The 18,869-nt window shown below is 38.8% G+C and overlaps 2 protein-coding genes across 5 annotated transcripts; both read right to left on the bottom strand.

Moving 5' to 3' along the window:
- Positions 1–375: 375 nt before the first annotated feature.
- sec63 (SEC63 homolog, protein translocation regulator) lies at positions 376–13,813 on the bottom strand. Of its 2 annotated transcripts, none has more exons than XM_008397993.3 (20): positions 13,509–13,813; positions 12,770–12,869; positions 10,228–10,342; positions 9,966–10,078; positions 9,801–9,862; positions 9,011–9,069; positions 8,856–8,906; positions 8,651–8,759; positions 8,410–8,504; positions 7,516–7,648; positions 7,057–7,149; positions 6,811–6,956; positions 6,365–6,512; positions 6,144–6,226; positions 5,938–6,012; positions 5,682–5,840; positions 5,408–5,590; positions 5,125–5,325; positions 2,517–2,621; positions 376–1,450 (listed from the first exon to the last, which is right to left on the bottom strand). In XM_008397993.3, the coding sequence occupies exons 1-20, from the start codon at positions 13,630–13,632 to the stop codon at positions 1,313–1,315; spliced, it is 2,292 nt and encodes a 763-aa protein (XP_008396215.1). In that variant the 5' UTR covers positions 13,633–13,813; the 3' UTR covers positions 376–1,312. The 2 variants fall into 2 exon arrangements, with proteins under 2 accessions (XP_008396215.1, XP_008396216.1); XM_008397994.3 differs by having other exon boundaries at positions 5,944–6,012.
- Positions 13,814–15,348: 1,535 nt separating this feature from the next.
- On the bottom strand, positions 15,349–18,849 carry iyd (iodotyrosine deiodinase). 3 transcript variants are annotated; one of them, XM_008397979.3, is made up of 6 exons: positions 18,490–18,849; positions 16,885–17,221; positions 16,511–16,708; positions 16,217–16,376; positions 15,963–16,119; positions 15,349–15,804 (listed from the first exon to the last, which is right to left on the bottom strand). In XM_008397979.3, exons 2-6 carry the CDS (start codon positions 17,075–17,077, stop codon positions 15,622–15,624), a joined length of 891 nt encoding a protein of 296 aa, XP_008396201.1. In that variant the 5' UTR covers positions 17,078–17,221; positions 18,490–18,849; the 3' UTR covers positions 15,349–15,621. The 3 variants fall into 3 exon arrangements, with proteins under 3 accessions (XP_008396201.1, XP_008396202.1, XP_017157733.1); XM_008397980.3 differs by lacking the exon at positions 16,885–17,221; XM_017302244.2 differs by lacking the exon at positions 18,490–18,849 and having other exon boundaries at positions 16,885–18,483.
- Positions 18,850–18,869: the final 20 nt, after the last annotated feature.

Raw genomic sequence — 18,869 nt, 5'->3', positions numbered from 1 at the left:
AAGATGTTTTGTTTTTTACAGGGAAAATAAATCCGATCTGCTCCCGGGAACCACCAGAGGACGTGTACGCTGCGATTCAGCAGATGTATTCGTAAGGCCTTTATAGGACAATGACTTACACTGGAATGTGCTACAACTGTGGAAAGAAAACAAGAGGAAATCAAAGTAATGCCTAACTCCAAAAAGAAAGGAGTAAAGATCACTATTTTAGTCAATTCAAATGGCTGAAACCACTCATTTTTTTCATGCACCGATCACGGTTTTCATACCAATAAGAGAGAAAAAAAAAAAAGTACTTTGATAGAGGTAGTAGTTTCGAAGCTTACAGACACAAGAATTCCAAGATTTTCCCCATTTTTGCAAACCATTTCACTCTAAACTTTCAGATTTTTATTGCAGTCAAACAAAAAGTGCAACATGAATGTAAAATCTTTGCTTTGACGCACTTAATAATAGAGGGGAGAGAGTCAGACTTTACCCTGACTGCTTGACTGGAGCATTTCTACTTCCTCTTGTGGCAAATGGAGAAAAATATAGGTCTCTTTTAACACTGCAGGTTATGTCATTTGACTCGTTTAGAACCAACATACAAATTCATAGGAAAAAAAAAAGACAAAAGTACAAATGAAATACAGTTGTGATGCTGGAAAGAAAGGAAAACAGCAAAAAAAATAAAAACTTGTGCAACCCCTGCACTCAAAAGAGAAAATGCTTCTTTAATATACGCCTCTGCAGATGAAGTGTACAACAGAAAGTTTCATAGATGTGTGGAAAATATCGGCGCTTTTAAAACCGAGAAAGAGAGCGAGAGTGGAGACAGCGTCCTTACAGAGTTTGTTTGTTTCTGTTAGTTTTGCAAATGGATGCAGCTGTTATTTATCTGCCTCGAGGAAAAGAACCCATTTAATAATAATAGGTCCTTTAGTCCAAAGTTTGTTTGTTTTTTTCTTTTTTTGTCTCTCATACCTGTACAAACACATACACTTTACACAGCACACACACTCACTTACTCACACGCTCAGGCCTGTTAGTATTCACAGAAACGTCCGCCTGCAGCGGACGATGAAACACAAAGTCTCTATAGAAAGGGGGGGAGATGGGAGCAGGACCCCCGGGGAAGAGGGGTCACAGTTTATGACATTGTAAAAGTAAAATGGTTGCGGCTTCTGAGTGTAGAAATTCTCCTCAGTGATTTATTCATTCGTGTGTTTTTGTTTATGGCAGGCACGGCTTCTCCTCGTCACGAGTGGATTGGGCGGTCGCTCCGGGGGACGCCCTCACCCCTACCCCCGACGCGTTCACGTCCGCCCCGTCAGTCGTTGTCCTCGTCTTCGTCGTCGCTCTCCTCGATGCCGTCACTGTCCTCCTGCTCCTCGTCCTCCTCCTCCGTGTCGGGGATGTCCCACTGCGGGTGGTTGTCCACCATGGCCTTGGCCTCGTGAACCTCCAGCTAAAGATTAAACACACACAGAAAAAAAAAAAAAGACATGCTTTTAAAATAAAATACCAAAAAAAAAAAGATGCTTTCTTAGGCGTTAAGAAATAGTTCAACAATAAATTTACTGATGTTGCTGAGACGATAAAGAGAAACATGAGCCCTGGGGTGGGTAAACTAGTTCTAGTTTGTTTGCTCGTCCAGCCAGAATCCAAATAATCTGAACAGCCAGTAATATTCAAATACTGACAAAGTTGTAATTTGTTGGTATTTTTTGATTAATTATAATTTGGTAATTAGCTGCTTTACTCGTAGGCAGCGCTTGCCTTAAAGTACAACTTTGACAGAATGGGGTCGGTATTTTTGGGAGCACAAATGAAAGACAAAAATATGGATTCTTGCTAATTACTCTTATTTTAGAAAGCTTTTTACTTCTTACTGGGAAAAATATTGTACTTTTGATAGATTTCTTGGTGTATCATAAATTATTTGATTGGGAAAAAAAAGATTAAATCTATTATTCTTTTTTTTTTTATGCTTATAATATATGTCCCGTTTATTTTTTCATACCCCCGTTAGCTTTTCCTGCAAGTTGCAAGTCAGTTTGTTCAATAAACATGCCACTAAAATATTAATAATACATAATAAAGTAATATTACATATAACAGATGTGGAAAAAATTTAGGTAACTTTTTTTAAAGGCAGTAACTGTAATGTGCTTGATACTAACGTGTAAAACAATAACCAACACATATTTTATGATCGAGTTACAATGTTCTTTGGTGTTTAAATTTACATACATGACCCAATTATTATAATACTTCATTTAAACAGAAATCTAGTGGCAAATTCCACCATCATTTTTTTTTAGAATTGCAAAGAATTACTAGTTTTTTTAACTTTTTTTTTTTGGACAATATTCAAAACCAGAAAATGCTGTAGTTTTTGTTTTAATTCTTGCCTGTTTTAAAATGACAAAGAAAAAATATAAACTGAAAAGATGATGTAGATTTGCTGTAAAAAAACAGCAAGAAAAAAATAAATACACACACTACCAACATATGAATAAATATCTCATCACCTTGAGTGGTTTGAACTGGTCCAAACCCAGGTAGGAATCAGAACGGAGGATGACTGAGTACTGGTAGTTGCCTGCTTTGGATGGGGCTGGAAACTTTAGCTCCACCTGAAAAACAAAACCAAAAAGAACAAACAAAGGTTCAAACACATTTAATTGAACTGAATCCTGGTCAATTTTCAAATAACTATTGCTCACCCAAAGCAGAGATACGAGTCTAAAGACATGTTAGTGAAGAACCGTGTTTAAGCAGTAAGCATCAAATGCCTAAAAAGGTCATTTAAAACAGGCGTGATCATTGACTAAATGGATTCTTAAATTCTGATCTTAACTCTTTAAAATAAATCAATCTTCATTTCAAATGTCCAAAATGTTATTTACCAAAACAAAACAAAAACTCATTCAACTTAAATTTGTCACATAATTAAAAAAAACAAAAAACTAAGTTATAGGTTAAGTAGGGCACTTCAAGATAAACACATAACCTCAGATTAAGTGCGAAAATAATCCAATATTTAGATATTAATCCAATATTTAGGCAGCGAGTCATCCATAACTCGCCGCCTTGCTGTTGTAATTTCAAATCTACACTGGTGAGACTACCTGAAGCGAGGCTAACCAACACTGTTAACCTCTGCTTTTATAACTGGGCAGTTAACATGTTAAGTTCCTTTAACTACTGGTCACAGTCTAAAGAGGATGCAAATCCAACTTGTTGGCAGGTGATGGAGCCAAATTTGGTCCAGGACACTCCTTTCATCTCTTTACTGGGCTCTTCCTCTCCATTATCTGTTGATAAACCTGTAGTTAATCCAGTGATCTGTTACCGGTGTCGGATTAACTAGGCTAGGCTAATCTGGACTACTTAGGTGTAAAATCAGGTCAGCAACAACGTCAGTGTTTGCCGTTTTTCCTGTTTAAAGCTCCATATTATCCAGCCGCTTCTTCTAATCCTTTCCATTAAGAAAATATACAGAGGACTTATAACCCGCAGGTTGTTGGCAACTGTACTTAGAGTCGGTGCGTTTCCAGCCGAGTTCCTATTTTGAATTTTGCAATTTACCATTAAAGGATTAAAGGTGGTTCTGCACAAGGCTGCAGCAATCTGAAGCTGAACAGTTTTTAAATGGAGTTTCCATAAAACCACTGCATTGCTATCACAAAGATGGCTCCGTTGGTCTTCTAAAAGGAGGGGGCAGCGGCGTGCGTAGTTACAAATTAACCAACTCGTGGTGATGACTGGGCGTGACTATAAATATTACCAATTCTACATCAGGCTGTGATTAGCAACTTGTGCAAATACATACAGTAAACATCTAATTATCAGCACAATGAAGCTTTTTATTAGTCATCGTGAGTGAGTTGAACATGGCTGCTGTAAACAACCCTGTCTGCTTCGGGGGGGGAGGAGGGAAGCAGCCAGTCTGGACTGCCGGAAACGCACCTGCCAAATACGCAGAGCCTCAAATCCCACAATGCAAACACAGAAGAAACTATCGAGATGACAGACTAATAGATTGGTACCCAGCGACCCGTCATGCATGAAAGGGGGGGGGGGGCAGCTCCAGTAGCGACAGCTGGCCGCGCAGCGTTACACGGAGCCCTCATTGAGCTTTTACCTTCCTGTCAGTCTGGGCTGTTGTTGGAAAAAACTGTTCAGGATAAACATGCACAAACTCCTCGGAGGGAGCGATGCTGAGTGCAGAGGCCGGCCTAGCAACACGACATGAGGATGTGAAGATGGGTGCAACAGAAACTAGAGATGCACTGATCAGAAAGTTTGAGCAAATTAAAAACGAAAAAAAAAAAACCCGTGATGATCGTCAGCAATTTTGTAATCTAAAAAAAGGCCATTTGCAAAGAGAGGTGTGCAAAAAGAACATACATTTTACATTTAAGATAAAAAAAAGAAAAAAAATCTTTAATATGTTCTACCCCAAACTCCTTAAGTTTTTGCTTCACTCGGTTAAAATTTTGTTTAAAAGTAAAAAAAAAAAAAAAAAAAAAAAAAGTCTTATTAGGCACCTTTTGTTACCCAATTATTAATCGGTTAATTAAAAAAAGCAAACAGGTTAGCCCACACTATGCTGACGTTAAGTCAAGCTGAAAAAGTTGAGCTTTTCACATGTTAATGTTAGAAATATTGTTTTTCTGCAGCGGCATCGTTTGTGACAAATGATCAAGAGTTCACTAAAGGAATATGTTAATGCACTTTAGACAAAATTATTTTCTTATTTAACAAAAGAAATGAATTGTTTACCTGCATCTTTTATGCAATTCTATTACTGTACAACAAAGGTTCAAATGAAAAATCTGCAAAATGTGCCAATTTTGTAATCCGATTAATCATCAGAATTGTTGATAAATTAATCGATAACTAAAATAATAATTAGTTGCAGCCATAAATAATGATTTTCAAACCAAATATGTGAGCTTAACATTAAGAACAACAGTATGTGATTAGCATATTTGCTCTCTCCGCAACATAAGACACTAATAATTTGAGCTTCCCCCAACTTCATTTTGAAAACACCTCACTAATACTGAAAAAAAGTAGTGAGAGGAAAATGCGGCGACTTTCCACAACACCTTTCCAGAAGCACGGTCTCACCTCCTCTGAGTCTTTTAGTGTGCAGACGTGGTAGGGCATGGAGACGAGTGTCTGATCTCTGCGGTCGGCGATGTACAGCCACCACCACTCCTGCTTCTCCTCTGGGAAGTAAAGGCTGTAGACGGGGTGTGTCACCTTCGACTTGGTTTCCAGCAGCGCCCGCTCTCGCCGCTGGATGCTCTGCTGCAGCGCCTCCCACTCCTGGAAGGTTGAATGAAACGACATTTAGTTGAAGGCGAGCTCACGTTCCCTCTTTTAGCGTCGACGAAAGCATCACGCCGACCTCCTCGTCGTCTCCGCCCCCCTCGTCGACTTCGGTGTCGCTTTGTTTGTCGCTCTCGTCGTCTCTTTCGCTGGGAGAATCCTTGTTGGTTTCGCCTTCATCCGACTCGCTGCCTTTATCTGAAGCTTCGTCGTCTTCTTCCTTCGCCGCGGATGCTGCAGCTGATGTTGTGACTGCCATTTCCTGAGAGATTGTAAACGTTTCAATAAACTGACACCAGACAGTCGTCATTGTTACAAAGAGTCGCATTCAGCCGAGATTTTAGGATGCTTACATTTCCTGCCACGTTGCCATTAGCCTGCTTGCCTTTAACGGGAGCGGGCAACGCTTTCTTCTTGGTTAATTTCTTCTTCTTGGACTTGGCTGTCTTCTTGGCCCCTTTGTTCTTGCTCTGCCAAACTTTAGTTTTGGCTTTATTCGTGTCTCCCTGATTCTGAATTGAAGACGAGATTAAAAGTTGTCATTTATTCATGGTGGGATTTTAACAAACGCTGACGTTTTCCTTCTGCAGATCAAAGATGGCGGGTTACCCTTACTGCTTCCTCTGTGTTGGCTGTCTCCTCTCCCTGACATATTGATGCTTCCTGCTCCTTCTCAAACATATCCTGCAAACAATGAACGGTAGGACGGCATGACACTTTTAAAGCCTTAAGTAAAGCAAACTGCACCCTCTACTGGTGACCAGAAGTGGCATACAAACCACAAAAAACATTTATTTCTATTAAGAAATACTTACTGCCATACGCTTCCTGGTTAGGGTGACTGTTACTGTGACGATTGAGCCCGCGGTGATGTTACTGCTGTCCTCATCATCAAGGACTAGCAAACATAAAGAATGAGAAGAGCAGCTGCTAAACTTAACCAATCTACACTTAAAATGTCACATTTTCCACCCAGAAGCACTTTGAAGACAAGTTCCCATGAAGTAAATGTAGGTGAAATACTGTCCGGACTAACCCTGGAGCTTGATGCCCATGGTGATATGAGGGAAGCTGCCCAGCACACCCATGACCTCGTCGTACTTCTCCTCCCCAAGGAAACGCAGCATGCTGCGTCTGTCCGAGTCCTTCAGACTCACCAGGTCCTGCAGCGTCCGCACCTTATACTGCACAGGCACGCATCAGAGGACAGGAAGAGAACAATTCCTTAAGGATTCATACAAAATAAATTACTCAAATACACTAAATTAGTAAACTACAAAATAAGCCATAAACAGACAATATTTTTTGTTGTTGTTGAAGTAATCATATTTAATCCTTTTGGTTTTGTACTTCAAGGCTAAAAATCACTTCTAATTTTGTTTACCGTCATCATAAATAATCTTAAAAAGAAAAAAAAAAAAGTAATAAAGCAACCCATGACTCAGATTTGCGCAACTTGTCCTTTCCTGTGTTAGAGCCGACCTTTTTAGAAATGCAGTAGCGAAGGTGCTCCTCTTCGAAATGAGGCAGCTGCAGCAACGGCGACTTGGTCTCCTGCAGGCCCTGAACGATCATTTGGGTCAGCTTCATGCAATTCTCAATGGTCACCAGTCTGGGAGCGGGGAAACCTGGGGACGAATAATCGTGTGTGAGCGGATTATTTCTAGAAAGAAAGGAAACGGAGGCACCGTCACGCCGAGTACGGGCGCCGGCCGTCGCTGTGTGTACCTCCTCTGCTGTTGGCCATCATGGTGAGCTGACAGCCGACGTTGATCATCTCCTGAAGAAGAGCTGGACTCTTCCTCACCACAAATCTTTGATCTGGTGAAGAAATACACAGAATCTTTTTAAGTGTAAACCACTTTTACAATATATCACACGTGAGCAACTTATTTCTCCGTGTCTTGGATTTTTAATGACTTTTCTTTCCATGCGTTTGAATTTCCTCCAGTTTATCAAACGCTCAGCAGCTTGTGGGGCTGTTTTAGTTCCTGGAACCCTCAAGAAGTCATTCTCAAACACCTCTGCTGCTTTGGGTATTGCAAACAAATGCTTGCAATACCCAAAATTTGATTTTCAAAACTACAACACCGCAACAAGAAGCTTTACGAGTGTTTGAATTTAAAAGAACAACAAGAACAAGGACGTACTGAAGATTTAAAATGTAATTCAGCTGATCAGTCCTACCTTCCTCTAAATTCTCCGACACCTCCATGCGGGCCAGATGTGAGAGCACCAACACCCTGGCCTTGAAGCTGTATGGATAGCAGAACGGAGGCTCTTTCTTCTTCACGTTGATATTCCCTAATTCACGGATCAACTGCAACAAATGCACAGGCACAAAACGCTGAATCCTAGGTAAATTATTTGAGGTAAATAATAAAAGTGTAGAGACTTGCTTAGCTAAAATGTGGGAAAAGATTCTGAGGGTGTCACTATACATAAAGATTTAATTATCAATTCTTAACCCCTTAATTGATCATTTTAGTGATTACAAAACAAGCAAACATGATGTTTATGTTGGTGTTATTGCATGGTTACAGGAAAAACAAAAATTCAGAGCAACAGACTTTCACATTATTCTTTATGGATTACCATAGAACTATCGGGATCAATACACGTTTTCCAATATTCCTTTTTAATAAATCACATTACAATCTTCAATCCTCATCATAAACAAAAATCCACAGATCTTTCCAGTTTCTAACCCTAAAAATTACAGTTTGAAGTTTTTTTGTCCATTTTCTTTTTCAGGTTATCCAACACTGAAACTGTGTTGTAGTCATGATTAGATAATTTTCTTTCTTGTTTCCATATGCAATTTGGTAATTTGGCAGTTCATTGCATGAACATGGGCAGGAAGGAGAATATTTAAACGGGAACCAGTAGCACATAAAAAGATGACAGGACATCTTTTTATGTTGCTCCATGTATTGTAACAGGCATGAGGAAGTGCCAAAGCAAGTAAAAGTTTATTTCTTCTGCACATAGCTAAAACAAACAAATAACACTAATGTTCTGCCCAGAGACCAAAAACTTTTCCTGACTGTGTTTGAATCTCCAGAAAAGATGCGTTTCTACCTGCGGCACTTCGACGTTGTCTGTGGGTCTTATGGTTGCCTCTTTATTGCTGCGAGGGTCAAATTCACAGGCTGCAGTCAGGACCATGGTTAACCCTGGATGACAGCACATGTTTCACAAACATGCTGTTACGTGACACAGCTACAGTTAAATGTAAAAAAATCTACCAACAGAGTACTAGAGCCTCAAAAATGTAAAAAAAAAAAAAAACAATGTATGTGAAAGTCGAGATTAAACTCACGTTTCATGTTCATGTTTGGCGTTTTGTATATAAAATGCATAAAAAGCTGTGTGGTGCTGATGAGGATCTGGTCTCCACTGTATCGGATCGAGCGGTACCACCATGTGCCCTAAAGCAAGCAGGCAAAAATGAAGCAAACTGATTTAGAAGAACATCATAGTTGGTACAAAACCTGACTTAAAAAGAAATTGTGCTTAAAGCTTACCACAACTACAGGAAGGATGACCATGAAGGCAAGACCGTAGACCAACAACACCTGGAGACAAAAAAAGAGTCTCTGTTATTGTGTGACATTCGGTTGAATGGAATAAAGAAGAAGAAGAAGAAAAAAAATCATTATTTCTAGCTCTAAATTCATACCAGCATGGAGTTCTTCTGGTCCACAATCCAGGCAGGCAACGCGATACCAAAGCTGGTGGCTGGGAGAGGAGAAAGAAAATGGACCAAAGCAGAAAAAAAAATTTTTTTAGTTTTTTTTTTTTACACCTCCTGGCAGGTTTATTTTAAAAAACACTCTATGAAGTTAAAGCTGTAGTCTGTCTTGTACATTTTTCATGGAATTATTGTTAATGGAAAAACATAACTCAATATTTAAGCCTGATATGGTTACATATCAGGCTTGTTTTTGTTAATGTGCAAATTTTGGACAGTCAGCCATTCCCATTTCACTTTATACTATTTTAATTTAATCAAATTGTGAAAATTATGTTACTATCCAAGTGAATCAATAGCACACTGAAACCATAATGCATATAGTTAATAAATAAGTACTTGTTAATTGGCATGGAAATGTTACAGTCTATTATTTGAGGATTTCACTAATGATCAAATTACGGCCAGAGTTCATTTATTTACAGTTCAACCTCATATGTAACATTATGCAATTATTATTAAAAGTTTTTGTAGTAAATGACTTGATGCCAAGAGCTGCCCTTTATTTTTGTCATGCTGGAGGATGGAGTTAATCCATGTTTTCAGTTTTAAAAAGCTGGCTATTTTCGCTGCACATTTTGTGGTATGGCATAAAATAAAACGGGTTATAAATAAATTAAGCTTCTGGAAGAAATGCAGCAACCAGGAGTTTTCTAACGTAGTGGGTATCGGCAGAGCAACGCAAAGGTTGGGGTCGACCCAGGTGGCTTTAACTTACCTCCTGGACCATCTGGGTTACCGTACAGTTCCCAGTTCTGTCGCGACTGTTCATTGGTTAAACTGCAGAAACAAACAGAATATGTTCAACAAATACAAAACACTGACAATGTTGATTTGACTAAATCACCGAGTGATTAAATAAATTTTTTAAAAATCCACTTACGCAGCATAGGCTTTGGCAATTCTCATAAACATGACGTCATCGCCACCTTTGTCAGGGTGGTACTTGAGTGACAGTAGATGATACTGCTTCTTAATTGCTTGCACCGTCGCACCCTGGAGCCGAGAACACAATCACACCGAGTTCACGTCGAGATGTTCACTTCTCAAGACAGACCTAGGTTTGATTTTCTGGAAGCTGCATATCTCTCTAATCACTAAAGTAATTGTTAAAAAGACAAACTAATTGTTGGGATGGAATTTACCGGCTCCAAGTTGAGGACTTCATAAGGGTTGTACTCCTGGTAATCCCTGTCCAGCTTGGACACCTTGTAGGCTAGCAGGAGGAACACAGCCCACCCAAAAAGCAAGGCCACTTTTCTACAAAAAAAAGAAAAAAAAAAAAGGATCAAACACAAGTCACTCATCAAAGCCTTTTTTATTCCTAGAAAGAATAAGCATGGTTATATTTTTTGGTTATTTGACCAATTTCATGCTGTCGGGATAGAGGGATGGAAACTAGAGTGGTGAAATGCTGAAAAAGGTGAGAATTTTTAAATCTTACAGTTTTAGTCCAGCTGTACGGCATTTTATTTGTCACTAAATTGTTCACCCTGTCATCACTGGAATTAATAACTGAATCTCCACTGGTGACCGAAAGAATCCTACAGATCACCGCAAATCCCCAACGGGTCTTTCGTCTCTCCGGATGATACAAATGTAATCTGGTCACAAGAGATGTGCTCTCGTCTTCTGAGAAAATAGGAAAATAAGGATCTCACAGTCTCTTTCCTTTTCACTCACTGGTCCAAATATTAATGGAGTAAACTGATCCATTCTGGATCAACGCTAACAAACAGTCTTGAGACCAAACTGAGTAGCTGCTCTAAACGTATAAAGGCACATTTTAACAAATAATAAATTGAAGAGTGACAAAGAAAACAAAATGAGCACATGTATGTGCTCAACAAATCTCCTACAAAAATGTGATTCTCGACTCAAAGTCACTCCTTAAGATCCCTAGCAGCAATTTTCCCCATCAGAGAGGAAACCCGTCATCAGGAGATAGAAATGGAAAACTAATTACAATCGATTCATCTCTACTGAGCAGAAGGTCACAAAAGTTCTGGCATCCTTATTGTTTTGTCATTTACAGATAGATGTTGAACTCGTTACCATGACAATGGCAAAAGTAAGAAAATATATGCCCAGAATCTGTTACCATAACAATGGATCACTAGTTTACACCAGCTCAGATGGGTGACGGCACAAATACGCAGAACGTTTTCCTATAAAGATTGTGAAGCAGTGGTGAGCAGAGAAGTGAGGCGACTGTTCAATTCGAAGAAACGGACGAGCACACCGTGAATCTTCATCGGCACTCATGAACAATGCACAATAGCAATATTGCTGCTTAACGTAGTAACGGTGATGATATTGGTCGTGTTGTTCTCGTGTCTTCTGATGTCTCCAACTCTCTGTGACCACATTGGAAGCCATCATATGGGAGAATGTGACTTCATCCAAAAGGCCACATACGTTACTGGCATGCAGAGTTCAACTTTAACACTGTGATCACAACAGTCGGCTACAACAGTTCAATTAATTTTGTATCTAGTGATACTGTAACGAGAAGCCACTTGGAAACATGCAGGCCGAATCCTAAAAACCAAATATTAGATCTTAGAGGGTAAACAGGATGCGAATGTAATGACAGAGGAAAAGTTGAATGTGGGCGGCAGAAGACAAACTGTTGAGAAGCTGCTATAAAAGCTCACAGAGATTAAACATAAACAGCTCTGAGAAGACAGGGGGAGAAGAGCATCAATGGACATGTCGGGGAAACAAAACATGTTTAGAGAGACAGCGAACATCAGAGAGATTTAAATAAAATAAAAGGTCATTCATATAATTCCCCCTCAGCGAGCGGCCTACGCCGTGCAACGCCTGACCTTTTAACACGCATCACCAAAATATTGACACGCTGAGCGAACAGCACCAAAGAACAACATTCACACACACTCGTTATTAGAGGATATTTGTATAATTATGGAGTGTAAAAGTCATAGAAAGGGTATTTAGCAAAATGTCACCAGCTGTGGAGAAAATACACTTAGCACAAAAAAAAAAAAAAGAAAGAAAAACTCTCCAGCGGGTGGTCGGACTCGGCCGTGATAAGAGGGAATGGTTTCTTAAAAGAGCAAAAATGCATTTTCAGAACTTGGCTTTTCATCTTTTGGTGGCTGAACTGCACATTAATAGAAAAACACACACTTCATCCGATCACATGCAGGTCTTTAGAAAAAAAAAAAAAAAAGACAACACCAAGGTCCAAGAAAGGATATTTTACACTGGGGACTTCATATCAACAAATCATCGCTTAGAAGTAAATAGAAAAAAATTACAACTGACTGAAAAACATCTGATGTTAAACAGACAAGAGATAAAGGACACTCTTAAAATTTTTATTACGGCGCTTGGGTGATGAGGTTTCTAAGGTGGAGATACAAAATATTAAGCACTCCAGAACTGAATACGTTTGATCCAAATGTAAGACAGAGATTCCCCTCCTGTAAGAGTTGCTTGGATTTTCATGTACGAGAACTTTCCTCCCCACATTAGTTACTGTCGCATGTGACTGACGTTCACAGCAAAAGCAAGTAAAATGATCTGAAGAGCCAAATGCCCCAAAATGTGGCCATAGTGCTACAAAATGCCTCCATAAACCAATCAGAAAAGGCGTCCTGCAGCGCGTCAGGCTGTTAGCTCATCTTTAAAAAACGGTCAAACCCAGCTCTCTGCACTCACTTTAGTGTCGGGATGATGCTCTGCTGAGACTTCATCAGCCTGAGCCGATACCACAGGCACCGGCCATGTACCCTCCTCAAGCTCTTCAGACGCAGTTGTTCTGAAAGGGAGATGGAGAGGCAGCGATTATGGACACATCAGCACAATCTGAATGATAACACTGCCTGACCTACATCAGATAACAAAAAGAGGTGAAATGTTAAACACAGAGGTATATGTTCCTTTTCAGGTGAGATTTCATTTAACAGAATGGATCATTTTAGGCATCAATATACAAGGACTGCAACTCGGCAACAAACTGGTGAACTTTGTCAGATTTGGTTACGTCAGAACGTCTCTGTTGTTCACAGACAGATAGCAGGGGTAAGATAAGAATACTCCACAATAAGACTTTCAAAAAGACAAACTTGAGATCCTGAGAAATTAACACTACTACTAAATTGCAGCTTTGCATTGAATTATCTTCATGATTACATCCAAACACGGGCTATAAAGTCTGGTGTTTGGATGCCAAAACAGACAGAAAAAAAAAGACATGTGCATCATATTTATGACGTTTGTTAGCTTCTGTTTTGCACAATGGTATATTTCCAGGCTGTAAAAATAAGAAAATCTCAATTAATGTTTTTTTTTTTTTTTACAAGTTGATATGTTTCCATAGCATCTAGTATTCGTCCAGGCAGGGTTACTGGGTTAATGAGCGATATAAGATAACAGAGAGCCAACCACCGGGCCTTACCAGCGTTCTGATCCCGGGGCCACAGGTAATATGTGGCCGGGATCACAATAAGTCCGACGAAGGACGTGAGAAAATAGAAAAACGTATTGCCGCTGTCATCGTACTGGAACTGTTGTCCGGCCATTTCGAAGCGGCGCTGGGGTCGCCCTTGTTCCCCACCGTTGCGTGTTTGTCCCCCTCAGAGCCCCAAAATGTAACAGACTTTAGGTTGACTAGCCCGCTAGCATCCAGCCGAGAGAGCTCGATGCCTCGGTGTACGTGGTGTACGCCTGCGCAATGTGGCTTCTCTTCTTCGTCTCTTCAGTAAGGGCAGGACACACACAACGACAGCGCATTGGTACCCCTCACAGGTCCCTGTTTAAATGTTGGGCGCTGTCCATATGTGTTAAAAAAAAAACCCACAAAAAAAAAACACATTTTTTTTCTGTCCTATATTTTAGTTCGATATATAAAAAAAAAAACAATTTTATATATATATATATATATATATATATATATATATATATATATATATATATATATATATATATATATATATATATATATATTATTTCAGTCTGGTTTAAGTACAAACAGTAAAATAACATTTTATGCACAGCTTGAAATAGATTTTAAATAGGCAACAACACAGTTAGGTGGCTAGATCATGACAAGTAATAAGGTTACTGTTTATGGATTGTGATCTTAAATTTACAGTACAAAAAAAGGTTTGCTTCACTTTTTGAATCTAAAAATATGCTTTAGAGCTAGTATTGGTGAATTGTTGCTTCACTTTCACACTGTGACCAAATGCACAGAAATATAATATTTCATTCAGTGTAGAGTTTTGTTATCCAAATTCAACTCTATTAAATTGCTAATAGACATAGGGTTTTAATGGCTTTTTTTGGTCCAGCTTTTGCCTTTTTGGACTTAGTTTTGATGTTCTTTATATGTTCTTTCTTGGACACTCATCTCCCAATCCAAAAGCATGTATGTAAGTTTGATAACCCTCATTAAATGTTCCTTGAGTGTGTGTATTTGTATTGCTACATTTATATAACAGGGAAAAGTAGACCAAATCTGACATTTTTGGCAATATTTTTTGGATAGTATGAACACACATAATATACACACCAATACAAATCCAGTTTTTTCATATGTAATTCAGATCCAATGTTTTTCAACGCAGCCTAAGTCTGAACCATCATGTTGCATTTCATCCAACTTAGCCACACTGAAATGTGACAAGAGCAAAAACAAGGTGCAAAAGAAGTATACACCTTCTGCAAACGATGTGTTGCATGTGACACCGTATCATCTTCTGTGCAGGCGTTTCACTTCAGGGCTGTAGACTGTACAAAAAATCTAATAGTGGTCACATCTAAACAATGTCAGTTATATCACAACAAGTTGGATCTTAGCAACAAATCAGAATTAAGTATTAACATGTTGAGGGTGTTCCCCACTTCTCACCTTCTAATTGATGCAGACATGTGCTCCTTGCCTGTGATCTTTAAAGAGTTAAGGTACAAAAAAAAATGGATGGGAAATAATTATTTATATCAACCCAAATATTACATGTTTAGTGAGCCGATACCAATTTATATTTTCAGCCCACTCTTTGGTAGTCTTTGGCAGCAGCATTAAACATGTATTTCATTTTACCACAGTATTGCCTTGACATGTAGTGTTTCAAATGAGCAAACAATAGTGGTTTAGAAAACAGAACCGCTATCAGATGTTTTAAGAATCACAGGGTTAAGTGTTACACCTACTGAACATATAATTGCATTATAGTTTTAAAGACAATTTTAATGAGCAAAAATTGTAAATAGAACAAAAATATCAGCATTCACACTTCTTACTTACTGGTTTATTAAAAAAAAAAATAGGAGAGCAATACCATACAGTTTTCTACATAGATGACTGAGAGTATTAATTAGTGGAGAATATAAATCAACATTAATACAATTTGTTTGTGCCATTTAAACTGCTACGGATACAAAAAACACTAACTTAAACCAATTAAATTTTTTTCTTTGCTGCCATAAGTGGTTTTAGAATTTTAAAAGTATTTTGTTGTTCAAAAGACATTTAAACACTTTTCCACATTTTATATTCTCTGACTGGTTCAGATGGCCACCATGATCTCCTCCAGATTCTTCCGTTTCAAATCTGGCACGGTGGCGTCAGCTGCAGGATAACCCACAGGAAGCAGCATCAGCAGCTTCTCGTTGGCCGGCCGTTTGAGGAGGAGCCTGAGCTGAGGGCCACAGTTTAGGGGCGTCGATGTGACGGTTACTAGGCCCACGTTCTGACAGACAGAAAAATCAGATTCTTTGTCTGAGATTATACTGTGTTTTTGGAAAAATGTTCAGAGGACATAATTGTGCATTTGGAAAAATAATTAAGTACAGGTTTTCATTTCATTTAGCATCATTTGTATTTCATAGAATATTTTGTATTTCTAACCTGCAAAGCAGCAAGGAAGATTCCACAAGATATAGAGACACTGATTTCATTGTAATAATGAGTCTTTTTCTTGCCATTTGGTAGAATCCCATAAGTCTGTTTAAAAATGAGAATCAGGTATGGCGCAACATCTAAATATTCCTTAATCCAGTTTGTCCTGTATGGCAGAAACAAGTGTGATTTATGTGGCATATCTTGTCCTTTTAATCATAATCATAATGCTAAAAAGATGCAGAGTAAGTAAATATGTTCACCTTAGCCTGGCCAAATCATGGACCCACTTATCTCCCATCCTCTGGCGGTAGTTCACCTCCTCCTCTTCTTCCACAATAAGTCTGATCTTGTGCTTTGTGTCCAGGTCTGACACCACAACAAACGTCCAGGGCTCCGTGTGAGCACCACTTGGCGCTGTTCCTAAATAGAGATGGAACAAGCTGATGAGCACATTTAAAAATAAACCGGTGGGATTTAAACATCCCAGTTATGAAGGCCCTTGTTGATCCTCAAATGCAGCAAAAAAAAAAAAGCCAAACTGATATGTTCCATGCCTGCAGTGAGGATGACCTTATCGATGACTTCTCGTGGGACTGGCTCGGGGCTGATGAATCTGACAGATCTCCTCTGGCTCATCAAGGAGTAAAAATCCTTGGACCTCTGCAGCATGGCCTCCTCCGGGTAGCGCTGTGGTGAATAGGGAACATGTGCGAGGTCTTCCTCTTCGTTGTTCTCCACCCATTCGTCGTCATCTGAAATGATGTCAAAGACATGAAACGTGATGCCTATGACATTCATTTGTTATTCAGGAAATCTAAATAAACAACTTTTTACTTTATTTTATGTAAAGCCTTTTTGCATCCGGTGCAAGCGCATAACATAAAAATCCTATTTTTCGTTGACTAGTAAAAAGGACACTGGAATTTACCTCCTCTTGTTATTTCTGTGTCATCCTGCAAGTCCTGATCCACCCAGGGTCTGAACTCCTTTTTTGTGGGCCCCTTGGTCTGCCCTGCTACTCCCGGACTGGTCTCTGGTGCCCGAGATTTCAGAAACAAAAAGCCGGCAACCATGCACAGGACCAGAGCGAGGACGGGTGTGAGTACAGACAGGAGAGCCATGACTGACTGAGCAGCTGCCAGTGGGAGTGGAACCACTGTACTTGTGCTGAGTGCAAATCTTGTGTTATAAAACACTGCTCTGTTATCTGAAGTGGGCCTTTATGCTGAGTCAGAACATTGGAAAAGGCACATGAGCTTGGCACTCTGTTGAAGTAGAAAAAACATTTCCAAGGTTCACCAGGTCATGCAAAAAAAAAAAAAGAAAGAAAAAACAACATAAAAGTCTGCAAGTTTAAGTTTCAAAGTCCTGTTCCGAGGTTAATATTCCACTTTGCTCTCCCTGTGCTATAAGCTGAATGGTACAAGCAAATTGAAAGGCTTAACAAAACCCTTAAATAAAATATTTTCTTGGAGCAAATAAAATAAAAGTGTTTGGGGATATAAACAATTTTTCTGTTATGTTTTATTGACCGGTTTTGAAACAAACAGATTTGGAAATCTCAGAAGCTTCTAAGAAAGAGGTGTGTTCAAATTCTAATGCAGCTGCCTTTGAATCTGTCAGTTTGATTGAATTGAATCTAATTGATTTGGCTCTTTTTTCTTTTTTTTTTTTTTGTTGTAAAAGGGCCTCGAGATATTTATTGTGAATTGGTAGTATATAAATAAAGTAAATTGTACTGGGAAAAAAAATCAAGTTTTTTGAACAACACAATTTGAATAAGTGTAGTTTATTGAACGCAAAGTCTGGTTTTGAGAAAAGGTTTGTGGTCTTTAGAACAAAATGAAAACAAAAGATTTAGAAATATGGTTGATGATAGATAAATACTGTGTTGTACCTACATTATGTATTTTAAGATTTTTTTTTATTTATCTCCATCTTTCTTGAAAGTCCATCTGTAAAAATTCCAAGGGTCCATCACCTTTTACTTGTTGACCAGATTTATGCCATTCCTGAATGTTAACAACATTTGTTTTACGTTCGGTTCCAAAAATGAGGAGTGTATCTATTTCGAGCCAGGAGATTTGATTTAATTGAGGAAAACTTAATGAAAGATCTCTCAGTGACGAACAATTCAAACAGTAATAAAACCTGATCTATCATAGCGTTATGGATCAATTCAGACAATAGATGGCGCAAAAATTCTTTAGCCAAGTTTTTCTGAGAAGAATGTTAATAAGGACACTGAGATTTTGTTTGTAGCTACAAACAAGAACACTTTAACAATTTATTTTGGCACTAATAGTCTCTGGGGCGGCAACATATAAAATAGAATGTCTTGAATTGTATTATGCTTTCGAGTTTTTATGAGCTGCAAGCTAAAAAATTGTATTATAGATCACTTTGTGTAACAGATCCGAGTTTCAGATTTTGAACTAAATTGTTGGAATAAATCAACTTGTCGGTGTTCGTTGATATATGCACCAGTAAATAAAGGGATCGTCTGAAATGGGAAGCAAATTGTTCTCCTTACCCCCTCTTGATGGCGCAACTGTCTTCAACGCTGGCGCGCTAATAAAAACCATTGAGGGAAATCGACAGATTCACTGCAAAAAATGATTTATGTCTGTTAATTATTTATTTATTTTTGAATATGTTCGTTTTTAAACACGGACACCTGCCAATACGACGTCCCTGTGGTTAATCAAACTCCTTTGCGTTTCTGTCCCATTGTCGTCTCCATATTCCACTATTTATTTTTTTATTTGGAGTCATTATTATTTTTTTATTTCACCTCAAACCCAGCGTCTGCCATCCAGCATTTCTTGCAGCGCTCGCTCCGCCCTCTCGGCTTTCCACGGCGCTGCGCTTTAAATAGCAACTGTTTAAAAGCTGCTGCACATTCTCCTGTCT

The sequence above is a fragment of the Poecilia reticulata genome, chromosome 21, assembly GCF_904066995.2.
Source record: "Poecilia reticulata chromosome 21, P_reticulata-male-v2, whole genome shotgun sequence".
Classification (NCBI taxonomy): domain Eukaryota; kingdom Metazoa; phylum Chordata; class Actinopteri; order Cyprinodontiformes; family Poeciliidae; genus Poecilia; species Poecilia reticulata.
This window is presented reverse-complemented; position numbering and strand designations above follow the sequence as displayed.

Excerpts from the sequence above, each read along its gene's own strand:
- iyd (XM_008397979.3), bottom strand. The coding sequence starts at position 17,077 with ATGGCTCTCCTGTCTGTACTCACACCCGTCCTCGCTCTGGTCCTGTGC. Across the intron at positions 16,377-16,510 it reads TAAGGTCATCCTCACTGCAG|GAACAGCGCCAAGTGGTGCT; the intron begins GCATGGAACATA and ends ATCTCTATTTAG. Across the intron at positions 15,805-15,962 it reads TCTTCCTTGCTGCTTTGCAG|AACGTGGGCCTAGTAACCGT; the intron begins GTTAGAAATACA and ends TCTGTCTGTCAG.
- sec63 (XM_008397993.3), bottom strand. The coding sequence starts at position 13,632 with ATGGCCGGACAACAGTTCCAGTACGATGACAGCGGCAATACGTTTTTC. Across the intron at positions 6,513-6,810 it reads GCTACTGCATTTCTAAAAAG|TATAAGGTGCGGACGCTGCA; the intron begins GTCGGCTCTAAC and ends GTGCCTGTGCAG. Across the intron at positions 1,451-2,516 it reads ACCAGTTCAAACCACTCAAG|CTGGAGGTTCACGAGGCCAA; the intron begins GTGATGAGATAT and ends TTTAATCTTTAG.